The sequence below is a fragment of the Naegleria fowleri genome, assembly GCF_008403515.1.
Source record: "Naegleria fowleri strain ATCC 30894 chromosome Unknown tig53, whole genome shotgun sequence".
Classification (NCBI taxonomy): Eukaryota; Heterolobosea; class Eutetramitea; order Acrasida; family Naegleriidae; genus Naegleria; species Naegleria fowleri.
This window is the reverse complement of record NW_025407985.1, coordinates 1-22,542: the sequence shown is the minus strand read 5'-3', so window position 1 is coordinate 22,542 and position 22,542 is coordinate 1. Positions and strand designations below refer to the sequence as shown.

At 37.3% G+C, this 22,542-nt stretch overlaps 9 protein-coding genes and 1 pseudogene across 10 annotated transcripts; 7 read left to right on the top strand and 3 right to left on the bottom strand.

Annotated features, from left to right (window-relative positions):
- Nucleotides 1-149: 149 nt before the first annotated feature.
- Nucleotides 150-1,673, top strand: FDP41_006654 (uncharacterized protein; the record flags this gene model as incomplete). Its single annotated transcript, XM_044710312.1, has 3 exons — nucleotides 150-454; nucleotides 537-1,126; nucleotides 1,225-1,673. The coding sequence occupies 3 exons, from the start codon at nucleotides 150-152 to the stop codon at nucleotides 1,671-1,673; spliced, it is 1,344 nt and encodes a 447-aa protein (XP_044558757.1).
- A 153-nt stretch (nucleotides 1,674-1,826) lies between these two features.
- On the bottom strand, nucleotides 1,827-2,939 carry FDP41_006653 (uncharacterized protein; the record flags this gene model as incomplete). Its single annotated transcript, XM_044710311.1, has 1 exon — nucleotides 1,827-2,939. One exon carries the CDS (start codon nucleotides 2,937-2,939, stop codon nucleotides 1,827-1,829), a length of 1,113 nt encoding a protein of 370 aa, XP_044558756.1.
- A 378-nt stretch (nucleotides 2,940-3,317) lies between these two features.
- Nucleotides 3,318-4,599, top strand: FDP41_006652 (uncharacterized protein; the record flags this gene model as incomplete). Its single annotated transcript, XM_044710310.1, has 3 exons — nucleotides 3,318-3,804; nucleotides 3,916-4,171; nucleotides 4,293-4,599. The coding sequence occupies 3 exons, from the start codon at nucleotides 3,318-3,320 to the stop codon at nucleotides 4,597-4,599; spliced, it is 1,050 nt and encodes a 349-aa protein (XP_044558755.1).
- A 1,816-nt stretch (nucleotides 4,600-6,415) lies between these two features.
- FDP41_006651 (uncharacterized protein) lies at nucleotides 6,416-8,583 on the top strand (the record flags this gene model as incomplete). The annotated part of the gene is made up of 6 exons (XM_044710309.1): nucleotides 6,416-6,627; nucleotides 6,753-6,887; nucleotides 6,990-7,272; nucleotides 7,339-7,700; nucleotides 7,949-8,044; nucleotides 8,106-8,583. 6 exons carry the CDS (start codon nucleotides 6,416-6,418, stop codon nucleotides 8,581-8,583), a joined length of 1,566 nt encoding a protein of 521 aa, XP_044558754.1.
- A 594-nt stretch (nucleotides 8,584-9,177) lies between these two features.
- On the top strand, nucleotides 9,178-9,804 carry FDP41_006650 (uncharacterized protein; the record flags this gene model as incomplete). The annotated part of the gene is made up of 1 exon (XM_044710308.1): nucleotides 9,178-9,804. One exon carries the CDS (start codon nucleotides 9,178-9,180, stop codon nucleotides 9,802-9,804), a length of 627 nt encoding a protein of 208 aa, XP_044558753.1.
- Nucleotides 9,805-10,022: 218 nt separating this feature from the next.
- Nucleotides 10,023-10,992, top strand: FDP41_006649 (uncharacterized protein; the record flags this gene model as incomplete). The annotated part of the gene is made up of 2 exons (XM_044710306.1): nucleotides 10,023-10,242; nucleotides 10,352-10,992. The coding sequence occupies 2 exons, from the start codon at nucleotides 10,023-10,025 to the stop codon at nucleotides 10,990-10,992; spliced, it is 861 nt and encodes a 286-aa protein (XP_044558752.1).
- Nucleotides 10,993-14,083: 3,091 nt separating this feature from the next.
- Nucleotides 14,084-14,764, top strand: FDP41_006648 (uncharacterized protein; the record flags this gene model as incomplete). Its single annotated transcript, XM_044710305.1, has 1 exon — nucleotides 14,084-14,764. One exon carries the CDS (start codon nucleotides 14,084-14,086, stop codon nucleotides 14,762-14,764), a length of 681 nt encoding a protein of 226 aa, XP_044558751.1.
- Nucleotides 14,765-15,832: 1,068 nt separating this feature from the next.
- On the bottom strand, nucleotides 15,833-18,834 carry FDP41_006647 (uncharacterized protein; the record flags this gene model as incomplete). Its single annotated transcript, XM_044710304.1, has 2 exons — nucleotides 15,833-17,739; nucleotides 17,844-18,834. The coding sequence occupies 2 exons, from the start codon at nucleotides 18,832-18,834 to the stop codon at nucleotides 15,833-15,835; spliced, it is 2,898 nt and encodes a 965-aa protein (XP_044558750.1).
- A 31-nt stretch (nucleotides 18,835-18,865) lies between these two features.
- On the bottom strand, nucleotides 18,866-20,575 carry FDP41_006646 (uncharacterized protein; the record flags this gene model as incomplete). Its single annotated transcript, XM_044710303.1, has 1 exon — nucleotides 18,866-20,575. The coding sequence occupies one exon, from the start codon at nucleotides 20,573-20,575 to the stop codon at nucleotides 18,866-18,868; it is 1,710 nt and encodes a 569-aa protein (XP_044558749.1).
- Nucleotides 20,576-21,010: 435 nt separating this feature from the next.
- Nucleotides 21,011-22,542, top strand: FDP41_006645 (annotated as a pseudogene). Its single transcript has one exon — nucleotides 21,011-21,891. A coding segment is annotated over exon 1 (881 nt).

Here is a 22,542-nt window from a genome sequence, read left to right as displayed (position 1 = left end):
AACGAGGACTATCGATTCTTCTGTTTCTGTTGTTATCGAAATACACAATCTTCACAATCACCACTGGAAGGAACCCTCTCATCACCGACAAATCATTCCCATTACTGATTCACTCATTCTCTCTTTTCAATATTATTATTCATACTTCAATGAGCTCCAAATATCGTTCTCTGTTGATCACCCTCCCCCACAAGGTCGGATCTCTCAAATCCAATCTCGACATTTTCTCCAAATATAAAATCAACTTGACAAAGATTGAATCCAAGCCTTCCAAACTATCCACTCGGACCTTTGATTTTCATGTCGATATTGAAGAGAATGTCAATAAGGAACATTTAGAGAAAGCCATTAAGGAAATTCTCGATCAATCATTGGCAGAAAATATCAAATTTTTAGGAAGTGACAAACGTCCATGGTTTCCACGAAAGATTTCTCACATAGATTACTTTACCAGGTAAGTGATCAAGTTTCTTCTTATCCATGGAAGAGAAAAGATTTCATTCCAATGTACCTTAATGACTTTGGATGATCAAAAGACAAACTTTGGAAGCTGGAGGAGAGTTACAATCGGATCATCCCGGATTTCACGATAAGGAATATAGAGATCGAAGAAAAATGATTGCAGAAATTGCCATGAATTACAAGCATGGAGAACCCATTCCAAAAATCAAATATTCCAACTCTGAGAATGCTACTTGGAGAGTCGTCTATGAAAAATTGACAAGTCTCTATCCAAAATATGCTTGTTCTCAGTATAATTATCTTTTCCCTCTGTTTGAACAAAATTGTGGATTCCGACCACACAACATTCCACAGCTTCAAGATGTGAATGATTTTTTGGTGGAAGTGACAGGTTTTCGATATAGACCTGTTGCTGGCTTACTCACTGCGAGAGACTTTTTGAATGGTCTGGCCTTTAGAGTGTTTCATAGCACTCAATACATTCGTCATCATAGTGCTCCATTTTACACACCGGAGCCAGATGTAGTTCATGAGTTGTTGGGACATTCGATCATGTTGGCAGATCCTGATTTTGCAGATTTTAGTCAGCAAATTGGATTGGCAAGTTTGGGAGCGAGCAATGAAGATATTGATCGATTGGTTCGGTTGTATTGGTATTGCTTAGGTAAGTTGTTGATGCGTGAGTTTTTGTTTTGAGAGTTGACATGATTGGGGGAAAATTATGGAATATTCTTTTACATTCTTACTTGATGCATTATATAGAGTTTGGTCTAGTCAATGAAAAAGGTGAAAAGAAGGCCTATGGAGCAGGTTTGTTGAGTTCAGCAGGAGAACTTCAGTTCAGCTGTACAGGAAAAGACCCTGATGGAAAATTCTCGGCTCCAGAATACAAGCCATTTGTTGCAGAGGAAGCTGCTGAAAGACCTTATCCCATTACGCACTATCAACCACTCTACTATGTAGTCAGTTCATTGGAGCAATGTAAGGAACTCATCAAGAGTTATACTTTGAACAGTCTTGAAAAACCCTTCACTGTGAAGTATAATCCTTATACAAATACTGTGGATATTCTGGACACTGAGGAAAAAATTATTGCACTCACAAACAATATTCAATCAAACTTGGATATGGTGAAGAATGCATTAGGACATTTGAGAAATAATGTGGAATTTGACAACGATGAGCATCATCATACATGGGATAACATTTAATCTTGTGTGAAAAAGAAGCCAACGATGTTTTAAGGCACGTTAGAATTTACTTTCAAAATTGTATTACCACTTGTACAAATAATTGCATTCATTTATTGAGTAAAAACTGTTCGATCAATAGCACAATCGTGAGGAAGAAATACAATATTGAGGTTACCAATCACCATCCCGGACTTCATTAGCTTTGATAACTTTGACATTCGAGATGGCTATGGTGGTTGTGTCTTGGAGAGGCCATTTGTGTTTTTGTTTGTCGATTTGACTGACCGTTTTAACAGTATTATTCAAAATACTGCTCGTCTCAATGTGTGATCCTTCAGCATAATAATCATACCATGGATACTTGTATTGTGTGTAGGTCTTGGCCGATATGGGGCATGCAGGAGGATTTTCGCCAGTAATTTGTTTGTACATTTCACTGTTCACAATATGAACAAAAACTCTTGCCTTAGAGGATTCATCCCAAAAGTCATGTCCAAGTTTGTCCTCATAGATCGTTTGTTTCATCGTTCCACCTGCAGCAATTCCCATTTCGCATTCCTTCTTTGTCTTCTTTTTCTCCATCATGCAACTGCTTGATGCACATGAGCTCTTCATGAGTCTAAGACGTTCATATTGCAGAGTATGTCCATACTTTCGAATTCTCTTTTGCTCATCGGCGCTGTAACATACAATTTGAAGGCCTCCATGTTCTTCATGGCCTGTCACTTGTCCTTCCACAGTATAACCTTCCCCCAAAGGCATGGCAACAAATTGTCGAATGGTACCATTTCCGTTATTAATTCCATCCAACCATGGTTGTTTTGGTGCGACACAATAATCTTGAACGTTTCTTTTTTTCATACTTTCATCCCATTCCTCACCTGATAAGGCATTCACCTTTCCAACACCAATCTTAATAGCATGAGGATAATGAGACGATGCATTTGAAAAACTAATCCACATGGCCTCTCTCTGATACAATGGAATAAACACTCCACCATGCTTTTTCCAAGATTCAGGAACAGAATGTAAATAATCATCAACTTTTTTGATCGGGAAATGACCCAAATTTGGTGGAAGTGGATAAACCTTTCCATCCATCGGAATTCTCAACGTTCGGTGGAAAGTGAGAGAAACTTTATCCTTGGAGGAGTTCGATGGCTTGGAGAAGACGAGCTCTTTTCCATTCACGACAGAGACTTGTAAGGCTTCCGATAGAGGAGTTGGAATTGATTGCGGGAAGCTCTGAAAAGAGCTCAAACCGTTTGCTGCTGTTGTTTTCATAGATGATGATGAATATGATGAGAATATCAGTAGTGAATTTCGATCTCTTGTTGATCTTTTTTTTGTGAAATCTTTTCATCGGATCATCTCATCCTTTTCATCGTGTTTTCAGGAAGGGTAGAGTTCAGTTGTTTTCCTTTTGCGAGAGGGAATCCAGTTCATAGTTCCTCAACGCAACAAAATGCTCAGAAATGTAAACCATAGACCAAACCATTCATTGAAAGAATTCATATCTACTCGACTCATTATTTCACAGTCAAAGATCTTCATGAAGGAGTCTTCAGAATGGACAATCCATTGAAATGAATTGTCAAGCCCAGTTCTGATTAGAACCCTGAACCCGCCAACAAAATTTCAAATTCAAAAAAATTGAAAAAAATGTCTTCTTCAGAGATGAATAATAGCTATTCAGCATCCTCCTCGTCGGCTTCATCCCGAGTGATTTTTGTGGTCTCTCCGAAACATTCATCCTCTTCGGAAGGAACTGAAACTCTCAAAAGGCAAAAACTTGAAATTTTCTCTTTTCCTCATCCAAAGTATAAACAACATGTAAAGTTTGGACTTTTAACTCTTCAACCATCCAATGATGAAGAAAATGATGGAGAATCAAAAACAATATTATTGGAAATGGAACGAATTGGGGACAAGATATCGAGTTGGTTCATTGGAAATAATGTCATCTCCGATGGAAGACCTATTGTATTCACTCCAATGGATGTTACCTTTTTGTTGATAGCGATTTTAGAGTCTGAAGAGAGTGAAAGTGAATCCATGTTTAAGAACATGACAGATATTATACCGCCTGTGATACAACGTATTTCAAGTGTGAAAGACATGATCTTAAATATTTGTCAAGTGATGGAAGGTATGTTGTGTGTGAGGGTGGACACCTTTGCAATGTGTGAACTTGCATGATTTTTTTTGACAATAATTATTGACTGATATTTCGAATAATTCGGAATGTTTGTTGCAACAGTTGGAGACGATCTATTTGTACAATTAAGTGCTGAAAAAGTCAAACAATGGATGGTTGCCAAATGTGATCATATATTTAATCAAATCAACAGTAACAGCGAGTTGAAGAACAAACTGATTGTATCACAAAGCTCGTTCAAAAGAAGTTTGAAGAATAAGGATGCAGATGATGACCGAAAGATCAGAGCTGAGGCCATTCGGTTTCTCTCTGAGTACATGGACAGAAAATGGATTGAAATATTGGCTTCTCACTACGAGTAAGTTTGAAAATTTTCATGTGTGAAACAATGTCACATTCTTGACTTTTCTTCTCAATGGTTGCCAATTGTTCATTCTCATGACCATCCATGAATGCATTCTTTTTCACACCACTTGTAGCTTACTGACAGAAATATATCCAAGTAAGAATTCATTCATGCTGACAAATAATTCTCAAGTTTCTGCATCCTCCTCTTCTTCCTCTCAACCAAAATCTCCCAAACCATCCTCACAACATTCTCAAGAAACAGATGATTTTCTTGCAGACTTAGATGCAGTAGAAAAGAATAAGCGAAAACGTGCCGAAGCCACTGCTGAAAAGAGCAAAAAGACGAAATCTCAAGAATCAAGAAATGTACAAAGTTTGAAAAAGGTCAATACCAAAGGCATGAAGTCAATGGATTCCTTCTTCAAAAAGAAGCAATAATAATATTCAGATTCTACAATAATCACTACATTCACGGCATCACTTATTTTTTTGGATATTGAATTGGTCAGAATTGGTGTTAATTTTTGTCCTAATTTGTGTTGTTCAGTCCCCACATTTCCAACTGACTCACACGAATCCACCATTTCATTTGGATTATGAAAACAAGAAGAACATTATCACGAACTTGATCGTGTGTCATCTTTTGGAGACTCTTCATGATTAGAAGTTTACCATTTTGATCGAAAAGGTTACGGCTCAACAACAAGTGCTAATCTCACCCAATGGTTTTCACACTTCTCTTCCCAAAAAACAAATCACCTCCACTTATGATTCTCAAGAAACAATCAAGAAGACCTTTTAACCACAATACTTTCATTCGATTCACAATATTGCTCATCTTGGTCGTTGTTGGCATTTCCACCTTGTCGAGGGAGAATTTGTCCAAAATGTTATGCAAGTCGAAAATGTCGATATGGATATTGTTGGAATTACCCAGTCGAAATGAATAACATACTTTGTGAGTTCACTCTTTGAAAGTTTCACGAAGCTCAGAGTCTTTCACATGATCACTACTCCCACAAACTCTCTCCTTCATTGACATTCCAATTTTCAGTGTGGTTTCTTTTTGAATGCAATGAATATCACTAGTGGTTGGACTCACGATCATCCTCTTTTGCTCCCTTCGCTCACCACCATTCAGTAAGGCGCCAAAAAAATTCAGGTGTTCCAGAAAAACCACTCGGCCATGTGCGGGCAGCTAGTAAGGCGCCAAAAAAATTAAATATTGTTTATTGGCCCTTCGGTGCTTCAATACTTGTCATAAAACAACATTGGACTTCATTTTCGTTTAGATACTACTTCTAAATGTCGAATGTTTTTAACAGGATATATCAAATATTAACAGATTACATGCTTGTGTTGAGCAACTGTTAACAAGGGTTGAGTCCATGATTCAAACAGAAGGCAAAAATAAAGCAGTGTTTTGTCTGTTAATGCATATGGTTTCGTTGGTTTGTAAGGTTGAGTCGTCAATTATTGTAAAAAGGTCATGAATAGATATATATAGTGTTGATGGATATGATATGTTAATAATGATATGTTAATAATGATATGTATCGATTACCAGCATTGTCTTCAAAGTTCTAAGTCACAACAATTAATAATGTTGAAGGGCGGAGAGCAGTCTTGGATCCAGTATAAGGTGAGATGCTTCTTTCTTGTTCTTACATTCATTACACGTTTCTTATCGAATTGTTGATAGCACTGATCATCATAATACAAATATAGTATCTTGCCTTTTTGTCCATGATTAGTATGATCGTGAAGTTTGTTCTTTTGCTTTGTTTTTCTTTTTTGCTTGGCTTTGTCGGTGGATGATTGTTTTTTAGCTTGTGTGGTCCTTCTTGTTTTGCGAGGTTTGTTCTTTGGCTTGTATTCTTTTTCTTGTTTTGATGGAGTTGGTTGATTCAATGTTGATAATGTATTCTCATCTTTCTCAACTGGTGGATCGTTAGTTTTCTCAACTGATGGATTTTCTCTAAAGGTGATTGCGTCACATAGATGATGTTGTAAAGATTGTAACAAGTGATGCGAATGATCTAATGGCTTCCGTGCCTTTTCTTCGCAATTTCTGTTCTCTTCATTTCGTATATATTCATTAAGTTTGGCGTTTAATTGTTTGAGGGTAGCTGAAATGTAATTCGCTTGTTGTTCAATTCTTTCCAAACGTCTTTCTTTCCAGGCTGTGGAGCATGCAAGAGTCAAATCTGATGTTCCTCTTGCGGTATTTTTTAAGGGCTCGACACGAAAAAAAATGTTTGCATTTCACAAGGGTCTCTTGTTGGTGGCATCTGCCTTGTCCCTTTTCGTCTTTCTGATGATAGGAAGCATGTCCCATGCAGGACCAACATCAATCTCCATCAACACTGGAGCTTTATCAGAGAAACAACAACAGAAATTCATTGTTCCTCGGATCAAGAAAATCAATGCTCCCTATTCTGAGTGGGCTCACCATCATTTGGTGTGGTAAGTGTTCCATCCACAAACAAACCAAGAATTAGAGTTGAATGATATCCATGCGTTGTGAACATGTGAAAATTCCCCAAACAAATTTTCTCACATGAATTGAAATAACGACCTCATCACAACAGGATGAACGGTGAAAGTCAAAATCAACAAGCATTGTTGAAACTTGTTTCCACCTATTCTCAAAATGATATTCCAGTTGGAGCTGTGGATTTGGAAGCAGGATGGTCGAAAGGAATTAATAGTTTTGTGCCTGATCAGTAAGTATTTGATTGTTTCAGACACACACCCAAACTGTAATCCTTATCAATTATCTATTGCATTTCAATATATATGGTCTTAAATTTATTAATACCAATAAGGAGTAAATTTCCAAACCTCTATCAATTTGTTAAACAAATGCATTCCATGAATATTAAAGTTATTTGTTGGACGACTCCTCTCATCAATGTGGATTCTCCAAATTACAATACTGCTTACATGAAAGGATATTTTGTCAATGATGGAAGATCCATTGAATGGTGGAAAGGACGAGGAAGTTTCATTGATTACACAAATCCAGACGCAGTTCAATGGTGGCATTCACAAATGAATAATGTATTGGTTTTGAATCAAACGGATCCAAAAGAGGGAATTGATGGATGGGTATGTTTTTGGGTTCTAAGGGATTGAATACTCACGTTTTTAACAAACTTGAACATTATGAAAAAGAAATGTGATGGCTCAGATCCATATTTCTATGAATTGATCTATGCTTATGGCAAGAAGGGTCACATTTCAGAGAAGGATTATTCATACATGTATTATCATGATTTTTTAAATTATACCAGACAAGTCAGAGGTCAAGATTCTTTGATTGTTAACATTCCTGTGGATTCCATTTTAGGAATGGCCTTCTTTGAATTTGCTCCAAAAGATATTGTCTTTAATGGATGGGTTGGAAACAAATATGCCAATTACTTTGGTTTTACAGAATCTGTGAAAAACATGCTTCACTCTGCTTGGAACAAATATTTGGGATTTACCACTCCAATTGGAGGATATGAAGGAATTCGGAACTATGATACTGATCTGTATGTGAGATGGTTCCAGTTTGCTGCGTTTACAAGTGCTATGCATAATGGAGGTTATGGAACTCATGAACGTATGTATCATTGTGTGAAATGGTGTTGAAATCTTTAAAATTTTTATTTAATATTAACCATCATCGTCATGATTGTTTAATTATTAATTCTCCTGAATTTCTCAATTGTGAAATGACCTTCATGGGGTTTAACACAACAACATGGTTGTACAACTCGACCATCACAAAGTTATACAGAAAATTCACTCATGCTCACTATGAAATTGTTCCTTATTTGTACACAAGTGGAATTGATGCCTATCAAAATCGGGATTGTTTGATTACACCACTCTCGTAAGTACAAATTCAAAGTCATAACTTTGAAGCTGAATTTATTATTTCACTTGGAATATAGATCTTGGACTATGTTTGATCCAACATTCTGGACCTTCAAGCTTGGTAAAGACATGATTGTGACACCTGTCTTTGATTATTCCAATTGTACCAATGTTTTATTCTCTGAAGGCACTTGGGTGGACTATTTTGATCATAGCGTCACTTTTGCAGGTGTTTACAATGAAACATTTGACTACTCGATGACTTATGAAGAGTTTCCTGCTTTTTATAGAGCTGGCAGTATTTTACCTTTGAATATCACCAGTGATTACGTCAATGTATTTGGAAATTCCAAGTCACATTCAGGTTATTTGACTCTTGCGATTCATTATCCAATCATGAATGAAGAACAGAGTCAAATGATCTTCTCTCATGGTATTGAAGTGAGATATTTCAGAAATTCAAGAGACAACACCATGTCCATCACGGTCTCAGCACCTAATGGATTTAGAGCTGATTCAGAAAAATTCAAATATTGGACATTCGAGGATTGTTAGCTTCACAACCTGAAGGATTTACCGTTTATCAAATGTTTGATTTGGGTGGTGAAGAAAAACTTATTCCACCCCCTAAATCCGAAAATAGAGAAGAATTTAATGGAGCATCATTAGCAAAATTTGGTTCATTCCACCATGAAAAGGCTGTGAGCTATTACACTCACACAAAAGCAGATGGAAGAATGTTAAGACTCAAACAACAACATTTGTGGATTAAGGTCCATGATGTTTTGAAGGGTGTGAAAATTTTGATCAAATAGGGATGTCAGCTGAGAAGTCTTCAATTCTCGTTTCAATTTAAATTTAAATTTGGTTGTTGTAATTGAGAACTCTCAGTTCCTCTTAATGTTCCAAATAATCATATATATACAAAAAAGATTACTAACCAAAACACCTGTTATCCTGAAATTCGCGTTTCACAGTATTATTATAATCAAACAATTCTTCAAGCTGTCATTATAACCGTCAAGATCAAAACCATCCAAAAAAATATGATGTCGAAGAAGCTCTCTGTTGCACTCTTGGTGCTGTTGTTGGCGTGTTTTGCATGCATCGCAGTCCACGCCCAATACTATGATGAAATGGCTGACCGAAATGGAGGTGGTTCTCGTGGTGGTGGTGGCGGTTCTCGTGGCGGCAGCTCTCGTGGTGGATATTCGAGAGGTGGTGGTGGATTGGGTGGTTCACGAAGAGGAGGATACTCTCGAGGTGGATATGGAGGTCGATCATCCTACGGAGGAAGAAGACAATCCTACGGCGGTGCTAGAAGACCATCCTATGGTGGAAGAAGACAATCTTACGGAGGAAGTCGCTGCTCGTGCTGTTGACAGAGCTCTCGGATCACGAGTTGCTGCTGGACCAACCGGAAATGCCATTGCCAACAAGATTTCTCAAATGTATGGATCCAACAATAAAGCCACTGGTTATTGTGCTCGAGCTGTCCGAACTGCTATTGAAGCTGCTACTGGAAAGACGATCCAAAGAACTCAAAGTGCCAAGAATTATGGACCTAATTTGGAGAAGGCAGGATTCCGAAAGGTTTCTGGACCACCAAGAATTGGTGATGTTGCCATCTTCAACTCTGTTCCAGGTCATCCACACGGACATATTCAAGTGTTGACTGAGAGAGGTTGGGTTTCTGATTTCAAACAAAGAGATCAATATCCTGGACCTGCTTACAGAAATAGACAAGCTCCAATGCAATTGTATAGAGCTGAATAAATTCATTGGTTATCTTTGTCACCATTATTGGCGGACACATTTATACTTGCTTACATTCTCCCATTTTCAATCATTTTCCGAGGCGATTGCGCTGTTGATTTACTTGCAGGATTCTCATTCAAATTCCGAGGTGAGATTACCAATCAGTCGCACAAATTGATTAGCACTGAAAACCGAAACCCAATATCTTCGCAATGATTTGTTAATCACAAGAAAAAATGTCCTCATCTGCCCAACGTCTTGTGTCCATTGTGACAGGTTCTTCGAGAGGTATCGGATTTCACATTGCAAAACAGTTGGCTCTCCATCATGGCCATGCTGTCGTTCTCACTGGATCCAATGTTGAAAAGTTAAAGCAAGCTCATGATGAGATTTCAAAAGAAGGAGGTGTTTGTTCATACGTGTGCGTCGATTTATCAAAGCCAATTAGTGATAATAGTAAGTGATCATCTTCATGTTCAATTTCTGCCTTCATCATTATTTGTTCTCTTTAATGAAAATTATTTGATGGCCATCGATCGAATGATCTCTATCACAAATACAACAGACCCTCCTCATCCTCCCGCTTTTGATATTTTCCAACACGCGATGGAACAACATTCCAAAATTGATCGTTTGGTTTGTAATGCTGCCACTTTGGGAGCGATTGAAAAAATTGGTGAATGGGACACTCAACATTTGACTCAAGGACTATATGCAGCTTATAAAGTCAATGTTCTTAGCGCCATTCAGTTGTGTCATTATTGTTTACCAGAATTGAGAAAATCACGTGGTAATATTTTGTTTGTGAGCAGTGGTTTGGCCAGTAAGGCCTTTGAAGGAACAGCTATTTATGGAACCTCAAAAGCTGCCATGAATCATTTTGCTGCTTATTTGGATTGTGAAGAAAAATTGTATGCTCAAGGGTTTGGGATATCTGAAAAGGATCGCGTTAAAATTGTTTCTGTCAAGCCTGGAATTGTTGACACTGACATGCAAGCAGATATAAGGAGAGTTGGTAAGGATAAGATGAATGAACATGCCATGTTTGTTTCTATGCATGAAAATGGAAAGTTGGAAAGTGCAGAAAAACTTGGTAAGATTTTGAGTAGTGTTGTTTCTGATTTACCTCTGGAATGGAGTGGAACATTCAAGTCCTATCATGAAGAAGATGTGCTAGCTCTCTATAAGAAGAGTTATGATTTGTAAATTACAAAGTGTTGAATAAAGATGATTGTGAGGCAACCATTGAGAATTAGTTTCAGCGACATATAGTGTGCACACCAAGCAACACATGCGACCAATCATTCTCTCCAACCTTACATACTTTTGTTGCTCGCTCTCGTCTGATGCCGTTTGTACTCACTCTGATGGATGCAAGTGAATATCCAGAACTCTGTACGATCCACTGCTTGACCTTTATTACTATTATTATTCATCAAAATTTAACCCTCTCTGAAGTAATTCTGCGTCAATTAAAAAGATAAGATAAGAGTTGCCATCATCACCGTTTACTTGGGTGCAAGAGGAGACAGCTCCATTTGATGGATTACAAATAATTCTTCCCAAACAGTCAACGTTCAATGTTCTTCTTTCAATGGATTACAAATAATTCTTCCCCAAATTTGTGTGGTGTCAATTCAAAGATTTCACGACGTTCATAATCTTTCGACAGCTCAAAAAACAAAATCGATACAAAAACTTTTAGACCAGTTCTGTTGGTAGCCATGTCCATAATTATAAAAACCATAGGAAGTTCAACAAATATAATATTTATTCATACCAATTCGTGTGCCGGAGAAAATTTTTTTCGAAAGTAAATAGCAACATAACTTGCTAAAAATTTAGCAAGCGAAAAACTCGATAGTAGAGGTTTCATACCTGTTTTCGAAATCTGAATACTGGTATTTCGTCAATAAATCAGTTAGACTGACAATACTTGAAATCATGATTTATGGATAGCCAATAACCATGAATATAAAGTTTTGTTCAATAAAAATTACAGACAGAAATGTATGACTCTTATCTTTGACTTTCAAAAAGTTTTTCCAAGCTCACGAGGGCTTTTTCACTGTGTGGAAGGTTTTCCGGAAACTTCTCTTCCTTATCAAAGTATAGGCTGGAAAGGAATAGAGCTACTGTAGAATTTTGGTGCATCCGGCAAATATGCCAAGGGGTTAACGAGTCCTTGCCTCTGGTACCTAAATTTTTGTTCAATCCGTTATATTGATTGAGGATGGCAGACTCTCCATGGTCTTTGAAAAAGTTCAACATGTTAGTCAGAGTCACAGAGGCACCAATCTCAATGCTTTTTCCTAGTAACAAATATGACGTGCAACAAGCTTGAACAGTATTCATCAAATAGTAATATTTTGATACATTTCTTTGAATAAAAGTTGCTCTAGTCCCGATGAATTTTGTTGCAATCATCTCATATTATATTACTATTGTCAATGCTGGAATGAGTATGGTTGTAGAAAAAGAGACTGGAAAAATTCATACTTGCCAACTTGCATTTGGGGGAATGTTAAAACCGTTCCTGCTTCTAAAACCGTTCAATAGAATGACAGGAAACACTCTCTCTAATGAAACATGCCAACGAGCCATTAAATTACTTCAACAACATGTATCTCTCCCTCAAAACGTTCCTGGAGGAATATCTGAATATAGGCGACCCTGATCTTAAGCTCTTCTACAAGTTTAACGTTCAATTATTGAAAGATTGTTCTTGGAGACAACTCATTAAGGAAGAAAAAAGTGTACTCTTGTCTAGCTTCCATAAGCTTATCCATTGGACATGTGAAAGAATCAAATTGAGTTGAAGCTGTCATACATGACGAGGAAGAATTATTCCTCACGTGAGTCAGCTCATGGGATTTATTCTTGCAGAGACTGATCTTAAAGCATATGGTTTGGTCTTTTCCTCGACACAAAGTCCTTCTCATACTCCGCTCAAACCATGGTTGCTTCTATTTTGGGAGTTCCAGATAATAAAGTGATTGATTACCAAGCTGAAAAGTCTAGAAGGTGGATTTGGAGGTATGTATTTATTATTTCTGGTGGCATTTACTTTATACAAATATTTTAACCATTTTCAAACAATCAAGCTTGTCGCACCTAGAGAACTGCTTTTGACGCCAAATTTTATCAACTCTTATTCACTGTCAAAAATACTTTGTAATTTGAAGTTTCGAATTGCCTTTTCTTCGAAATTTGTTAAGCTTGAAATAATTAGCAGGTATGATATTTTGATCGAATAGAGTACTGAACTTGGCACATTTTTGATTACTAATAGTTTAAGCATTCAGAGGCCAAATCTTGATTGGTAGTGTAATCTATATAATACAACAGTTCCTTAGATTGTACAAATCTTCGATATACCCTATTGATGGAAATTTCAGTAACTTCATCATAATGCAATACAACGACAGTCCAGGACTAGGGGTAGCTCGATTTGACACACAGCGCCGGGCCACCCTGCTGCAGTTCGTTGTTCGTTGCGAACGAGTTGTGTTTCAAAAATCTATTCTCCCAGAATCAAGTGGATGTCTTTGTATTGATAACAAAAATCATCATCAGTCTTTAAAAATTCACAACAACACCATCAGCGATGATTCATTCATCAGTTATCATCATTTAAAATTCGGAATTTGGAATACTTCATCTCTACATGATCATCAACCAATAGTATTCATCATCGAGTGTATATGATGAAATATCATCAAGATTTAAATGTATTGGTAAAATTTTGAATGACTCCTTTTTGATATAGTGATTATGGAGTGCATTTGACCACTCTATTGTTGTTGTTATTGTTCAAAACTACTCTCAACCTGATTTAATTCAACAATATTTGTTGAGTTTTTCAACTTGAAAATTTCTTTCTTTACATCACGATATTTACCCGATCAAGAGAATCATCAAATGATAGGAGGTGATTGTATAGACTATATTAACAATAGTATCATTTCATTGAATGGGAGTCATTCGGAGAGAAAAACTTTGATGAAAATTCCGAGTATGATGGAAACATAATTTGAACTTGAAATCGTCACTACAAGTGTACAATAACATGTCCAACATGTGTACAAAGTTTGGTGAATTTCTGTCAAAAAAAAGTTCATCATCATGGTCAAATTTCGTTAGCTTGCGATAGAAATGAGGGTCAAGACATGTCTGAAAATCCACGATTGTGACATTTTGTGTGGTTTTCTGTCTAATATTATTGAATGTGACGAGCGTTGTTACATTGAATAATGGAAGGGTTGAATTATTTGGGTATGAATTGAATTTAACAAAAATGACATTTTGCTCTTGTTGTGGCAAGCAACACAAATCTATTGCAGGCAAGGCTCCCGAACAATTTCGTTTTTGCCAAGCTGAAAAGCAGAGATCGGATCAATGGTGTAATGAGTGCTACAAGAAGTATAAGAACGAAGTTCCAGCATCAACAACAGCCGCATCTAACTCATCACAAATAACAAATCTATTCGACACACCATCGGAATCATCACAACATATAAACCATCACTCAAACTATGATACAATCTTGTCACAATTAAATACGACTCAAAATTATGAATCTAATCATGAAGCAAATTCACAAAATTCATCATCTCCGATAACTATGGACTTTCAACATCAAAACAATTCATCACCGAATAATTTCTTTGAAAATATTACTCCTCAACAATATCAATTCACCAATATTTCTGAATATCCTAATATTGACAATAATTTGATACAAAATTCTGTAATTTATTCTGTTCCTTCATCATGGAATAAAAATAGAAACCCGTATTATTTGTCGAAGACGACATTTGAATGCCCTGTAGTAATATATGATGCCCAATATACAGTGATGGACAAGATAGCTCTATACAATTTCCTAACTTCAAAAGGATGCACTGTTTCGAAAGATGTGCATCAATGGTTGAGAGAAAAATTTGCAGAAGAAAAATCAATAATCGAATGCAAATAGAATATATCAAAGCTCAAATTTCGAAATATTCTCACAAGAATAATTGTTCTACAATTCAGGTGACTGATCAAGAGAAAAGGACGCCAAGTAGTTCCAGAACAGAGGATCCATCAAGTGACACATTACACAAAAAATCTCGAAAACCCAGTAAGAAAAAGAAACCCAAAGGCAAAGAGAAAAAATCATCAAAAGGACTAATTGCAACAAAGCCTTTGGTTTGGTTTGTAGTCATTGTGAGGGCGAATTTTTGAAACATAGGCCATTTCGAAGGGCAGTTAAAAATATTAAGGAAATGACAAGCCAAACTCACTTCAGAAAGACTTGTTACTGGTATTCAAGAGATATTGAAAAGTAATGGTCAACTCTAGATGACATTATTGACTATATATTTGACAAAGATCCAGATTCTCTTTACAAGAGAATTGATTATCATGTATCAAAAGGCCACACCAATTATACAAGACTAGCTCATCATTTTCAAACACTAGTATCACCTGAGTTGCAAGACAATTTATCACCTGAATGTGTTGTATATTTTACAGATACCAGATTGATGTCAGATCATCTTTTCTGTGAACACTATCAATACCATGCGTTGAATTTTATTGTCTGCACTAAAGAAAAACTGGAACAACAACGCAATGAGATGAATGAACAAGTTCAACAAATATTTCATATGTCTCATGATAGTAATTCTCTTCATGTAGACGTTTCGTGTTTATTACACGAGGTAGCTGTCTTTTGACAAAATATGCAGAAAATCCCACAAACACAAGGTCGGGTGTTTGGAAAGACCACAAACTCATTTGTTCCTTTAAATTAACCAAACGATTCTTGTTGTTTATGTCTTCGAAACATATCAAATTCATTAACAACCAAAAGCCTTGGCAAACATCAGGTTATCAAAACCAATACACATAAAGAAGATCGGTAACAATTACAATGGTTGTCAACAACAAAACACAAGAATTCTCTTAGTCCCGATCAATCAATACGTTACACATTGACATTTTAATAACAATTGATCACCTAATAATTAGCTGTGCTTGAATGGTAGATGTTTAAATTTTACTCCTCATAAGATTTTTCCCTAAGTTTGAGAATGTTGGCAATGAATGGATGGAAAAAGGCATCAAAACAATCTCCAGAAACCAAAATTAATTTAGGACATGGTGTCTCTTTTGAAGTTGGAATTATTCCTGTTCTAACACTTTTGGCTGTGTTATCAGAGACTTTTTTTCTCGAAAAAATTACTGGGTAAATATCATAACCTTCAATATCCAATAGTGCCTTGTTATAATAATCACATAATTGTTTGGGTTCGAGTGTCCTTATTTGTGAATCATCATTCATAAACTTATTTTGAACTACAAATAACACTTTCCTCCCACCAGAAACAAATACAGGCAAAAATCCATCAACACCTTGTTGATTCGGTTTTGCCTTTGTGATTACATTATGCATGTTTTCGTTCTGAACAAGTGATTTAGAAATTGTTTCTACAACTTCAACATAACGGTAGTAGGCTTTTGTGCCAATATTGGTGGTCAAAGTCATATGAGCAAGCTTATCTGTCATATGTGCTCCTTGAAAAAGTTCACCGACAGTAAAAGTATTTACAGGCTCAATTGGTTTCAGTTTGAGAATATAGTTCAGTTTGCAGGTAATTGTTTTCAAACATAGCTCTTCGAATTTTTCCCAATCCGGTTTTGTTGAAGTATAAACAAAGTCGTTGAATAAGCTTTTTGGAATTTTCTCATTTGATTCTGAAAGTATATCAATAGCAGGAAGTGGTAATCCAATATGGTCATTAGTTTTGTAAATTCTACCTTGGCTAGTTAATTCTTCAACTCTACTATCATATTTGAGAGCTTTGTGAGTACTATATGGAAATCCTGAAAGAGTAAGTATGGATAGATATTGATAAACATCTACTTCATCGCTTGGTTGATATATCTTATACACCTCTTTCACAACATTACCGTAAATATTGCTTATTTTTGTTTCTAGTGGCATAGTTGTATTGTTTTTAATTTCTTTGGCAAATCTAACTGCCCATTCTAAATGTCTAGGGACAACACCAATGATACTCCAAAAAATCTGATACTTTGGTGTATAAAATTCTATTAAATCTTGCTCTTTCATAATAATTTCGACATCCTCTTGTCGCAATGATGGTAATGGGACAGTTCTTATTTGGTAGTCAGTTGGTTCAAATTTGGCATCGGATTCCATTAACGTTCCTGAGAATGATGGAAATAAAATTAATCCCTGTTTTTTCTGAAAGTGTCTCATATACCATCCAATTTTATGTTGTAATTGTGTATTCAGATTTTGATTCAGTCTGGTTACTCTTTGATATTCATCAAATGCGAGAATAAGAGGTATTGGCATCGATTGCTCGACTTTCAATTGTTCGTGCAATTTTGAGCTTATAATTCGGAGAAGTTCATATAAAAAATAATCATTAGTTATTTTTGGTATTCGTTTTGCAATTTCTTCTCCTTGTTCAAAAGCAGCGTAAATGATTCTCGATGAGATTAAAGAAATAATACTACTGTCTCTTTCAACATCATTTTGCAAAACAAATCCATTTGTAAAGTTAAAGTAAATGATTGAAGAATTCTTAAAAATATATTGTGGTTCGGCCTTCGAAAGAATTTTGACAACCTCAGACATAATACGAGTCTTCCCACTCCCACTTCCACCTTTGGCAATCAAAAAAGTTAAGTCTTGTTTGTTAATTTTTTCTTGTTGACTTGCTTCGTATTGTCTTGCACTTAAATCTAAAATTGCTTGTTTTGCTTGTTCTCTATTCAGCATGTCATTGAAAATGAGGCGATCTAAGCCATGGTGAACATGTGATAAATCTCTCAATTTTAACTCACTGATCTCTTGCAATAAATATAATTCTTCATCAGAAAAATTTGGAATTATCTCTATATATTTGTCTGGAATGTATTTCGGTTTTGAGTCTACCAATTTCCGTTCATCCCAATAAAATGTAAAACAGTTGCACAAATTTCACGTGTGGGATTTTCATGAGCAAGATTAGTGTACAGTTATCCAAATTACTTACGTTTAGAAACGATTTTCAATAATGGTAATTGTATCTTATTTTTCTCTATCAATTTGTCTTTTATCCAATTCACGACAGTTGTGCAAGTGGATAAATCAATCTGGTTTTCAAAAATTTGTTTCACGATATCATTTGCAGAGAGTTCATTCCCATTTTGTTGAGCTTTTTCGAGTTCGTACACAATCTTTGAGAGAGTTGTTCCATCAAATTTTGCATCATAGAAAGGCTGAGCTTGCTCTATGGTTAATCCAGCCCCACCGTTTAGTTTTGATTGGCACAATGCATCCTTTGTTTGATCCTTGTCCCACAAACGAAAAAGTTTGGGCATTAATGTTTCATTGACCCAATTAACAACAGTCTTGCAAGTACTTGACGGAACTTGAGCACAGTCTTTGCTTTGAGACAAGGAGGCAATAGCAGCTAGCCTTCCGACCTCTTTGATATCCTTTACAATGTTATCAAGAGAGTTTCCTTTGAAACCAGCGTCAACGAGAGGTTTGACATCATCAACGGTCAATGAGGCTCCACCTTCACCTTTCTTCATACAAAGGATAGAAGCAACTTCTTCCTTTGTCCACTCATCGTAATTAGTGAAGGAGAGAACTATTGTGGACACTACTTGAATGGGAGAGTTATTATTAGCTGTTGGTTGTGGTGCCATATAGATTGATTTTTGGTTGGGATCATCAGAAGCAGTTGGTTGTTCTACATGGTTGTGCTCAGCACCACTTCCGTTTCCTCCCGGTCCGGTAGAAGAAGAAAGACTTTTTGTTGTTACTTCATCTTTTGCCAACAAGGAAGATAATGTATGGAAAGAGCGTACCGAAGTGTTCCTTGTATGATGATGATTGGACAAAGATTTCCGAAGCGAGAGGTTAGAGTTTGAACCAAGTGTATCAACACCAAAAACTACACCTCTGAAAAACCGAGAGAAAGAGAGTGCTGATGAGGCTTGTTTACCACGAAATAAATGGCTAGCAACGTTTTTCATCACGTCAAAATATTTTTTTTAAAAATTCCGATTAAAAAAATATCATCACGGTCCGTTCAGATGAGAGGGATGTCTGTGCTACTTGTGGAGGTTCACTCTCCTTAGTTTCGTCATTGGCCGTTGGACTTGCTTCTTGAGTATGGGGAACAATATGATCTTGAGATGACCCTGGTTCCGACATCCAAGTGTTATCGGAAAGTGGCGGCTCTGCAAGGTGTGCTAGACAACCCTCAAAATCTTCCAAGCCAATTTCAAGATCACTCATATCTTCCAACTCAAGTCTTTCCATTTCCTCTTCGATTTGTTTTGAGCAAGATTCATCTGGAATCACCTCTGGTTGTTCCATTGTTAATTGATGATCATCACCAAAAGAATATGGTTTCAAATGTGAACGATGGTAAGTTGCTGTGCTTCCAACGGTCTCAGTTTGTCTGTATCCTCCTGTTTCTTGGAAACGAATTTTATAGTAGCCATTACCACAATTTTCGACTACAACAGCCTTCTTGTTAAAACCAGAATCTTTTGTTTTTAATTGAGCTGTAGGAGGAGCCACTAATACTGCACAATCAATTGCTATTGGTCCAGCGATGGTTGCACCACCAACAGTAGCTCGTCTTATTTGGTTCTTCGTGTTTTTAGCGTTCTTATGTGCGATGTTTTCACGGAGTTCTGCGATTAGGATTCTTCGATCCATTGCTATCTGAGACATCCTTTGTTTGGAAATTATGTCATCAGTCATAATCGGATGAAGGGAGTTCATGACAAATTCTGGCGAATAGCCAGTTGAGGTGTGAGGACGTATATTAATATTCAAAATCACTGTTGGAAAATAAGTTGGCCAACTACGAGATTGGAAGTATTTCAAAATTACACGTATCATTTTTTTGATGGTTTTTTGCAAACGTTCAACCATACCATTTGCTTTTGGTCTCCCTGTTAATACATAATGCCATTTAACCTCAATGCCTACTTGGCTGGAACAAAACTCTTCAATTTCTTGAGATTTGAATTCACCACCGTTGTCAGACACAAAAGTAACCTTATTCACACCTCTTGCCTTGAAGAAATCAATTACTTGCTGGGCATGAGAAGCAATAACACTTGACTTTTTGCTAGAGTATAATATAAATCCAAACACATATTTGGATAAACCATCAACAAACACTTCCCAACCATCAGTTGTTCCACATTTGGGAAAGAATGCACATTCAACAAAAACTAATTCTCCAACACAAGTAGGATCATAATGATTATCCAATACGATATCTTTGGATGCCTCTGTAGTTCTGCAACTCTCGCAAGAACTTTTTACCTTCTGGAATTTTTCTTGGAACTTTGGAATGTAATACATTGATGAAGCAACTGATTCACAAATATCTCGACCTGCATGACCTTGATTGACATGAATATCGATAATAATGCCTTCATATTCATGTTCTTTGAGAATTTGAACCCATTTATCAGTTTTGATTGTTTGGACATCATATACATCCTTGGGGAGCTGTTGAGTCATGTCGATAATCCTTTCTAATTGCTCATCTGTGAGATTATCCTTAAGGACTTTCTTTTCTTCTGATTTGTACTTGTTGAAGTAGAGAATACCATCTTGCAATTTAAAGTAAGGGAGTATCTTCTTAACGTGACTAGTGATGTTGGTTGATTTGGATTCTAAGGCTGTCCTTACTTGATCGATAACTTTCTGAGTGACGCTAACTTTGCCATTTAATGGATTTCTTCCCATTTTTCTTTATTGAAAATCGAAAAAGTTGGTTTGTGGGAAACAATTTGGAGGGAATTGAACTGTTTATTAAAAATTTATTTATTTATTGATCTATTAAATCAATATGTAACGGTTGGATGAATTTGTTGATGAGATCTTGTTGAACTACTAGAGGAAGCGAATCATCTCAATCAATACAAACAACATTAATATCGGGGATACTTCAACAATATCCTCAATGAAACTGGTTTGAATGCAAAACAACCTCGTTGGCACCATGTATTGAGCCCGTTTCATCATGCCGAGGATTGATGTTGAGAAAATATTTCAATCTGAAATTTGCAGGTCAAAATTTTGACCTGCCAGTCCAGGTGAAATTTTGACTGACTACAACAATGGCATGACAAGACAAGAAGAAAATTCATTTATAGAATTGATAGTCAAGAAGAAAAGAATATGTTTACACAATGGAGTTTGGGTTTGGGTTTGGGTTTGGGTTTGGGTTTTGGTTTGGGTTTGGGTTTGGGTTTGGGTTTGGGTTTGGGTTTGGGTTTGGGTTTGGGTTTGGGTTTGGGTTTGGGTTTGGGTTTGGGTTTGGGTTTGGGTTTGGGTTTGGGTTTGGGTTTGGGTTTGGGTTTGGGTTTGGGTTTGGGTTTGGGTTTGGGTTTGGGTTTGGGTTTGGGTTTGGGTTTGGGTTTGGGTTTGGGTTTGGGTTTGGGTTTGGGTTTGGGTTTGGGTTTGGGTTTGGGTTTGGGTTTGGGTTTGGGTTTGGGTTTGGGTTTGGGTTTGGGTTTGGGTTTGGGTTTGGGTTTGGGTTTGGGTTTGGGTTTGGGTTTGGGTTTGGGTTTGGGTTTGGGTTTGGGTTTGGGTTTGGGTTTGGGTTTGGGTTTGGGTTTGGGTTTGGGTTTGGGTTTGGGTTTGGGTTTGGGTTTGGGTTTGGGTTTGGGTTTGGGTTTGGGTTTGGGTTTGGGTTTGGGTTTGGGTTTGGGTTTGGGTTTGGGTTTGGGTTTGGGTTTGGGTTTGGGTTTGGGTTTGGGTTTGGGTTTGGGTTTGGGTTTGGGTTTGGGTTTGGGTTTGGGTTTGGGTTTGGGTTTGGGTTTGGGTTTGGGTTTGGGTTTGGGTTTGGGTTTGGGTTTGGGTTTGGGTTTGGGTTTGGGTTTGGGTTTGGGTTTGGGTTTGGGTTTGGGTTTGGGTTTGGGTTTGGGTTTGGGTTTGGGTTTGGGTTTGGGTTTGGGTTTGGGTTTGGGTTTGGGTTTGGGTTTGGGTTTGGGTTTGGGTTTGGGTTTGGGTTTGGGTTTGGGTTTGGGTTTGGGTTTGGGTTTGGGTTTGGGTTTTGGGTTTGGGTTTGGGTTTGGGTTTGGGTTTGGGTTTGGGTTTGGGTTTGGGTTTGGGTTTGGGTTTGGGTTTGGGTTTGGGTTTGGGTTTGGGTTTGGGTTTGGGTTTGGGTTTGGGTTTGGGTTTGGGTTTGGGTTTGGGTTTGGGTTTGGGTTTGGGTTTGGGTTTGGGTTTGGGTTTGGGTTTGGGTTTGGGTTTGGGTTTGGGTTTGGGTTTGGGTTTGGGTTTGGGTTTGGGTTTGGGTTTGGGTTTGGGTTTGGGTTTGGGTTTTGGGTTTGGGTTTGGGTTTGGGTTTGGGTTTGGGTTTGGGTTTCATTTGGGTTTGGGTTTGGGTTTGGGTTTGGGTTTGGGTTTCAGGTTTGGGTTTGGGTTTGGGTTTGGGTTTGGGTTTGGGTTTGGGTTTGGGTTTGGGTTTTGGGTTTGGGTTTGGGTTTGGGTTTGGGTTTGGGTTTGGGTTTGGGTTTGGGTTTGGGTTTGGGTTTGGGTTTGGGTTTTGGGTTTGGGTTTGGGTTTGGGTTTGGGTTTGGGTTTGGGTTTGGGTTTTGCGGGTTTTGGGTTTGGGTTTGGGTTTGGGTTTGGGTTTGGGTTTGGGTTTGGGTTTGGGTTTGGGTTTGGGTTTGGGTTTGGGTTTGGGTTTGGGTTTGGGTTTGGGT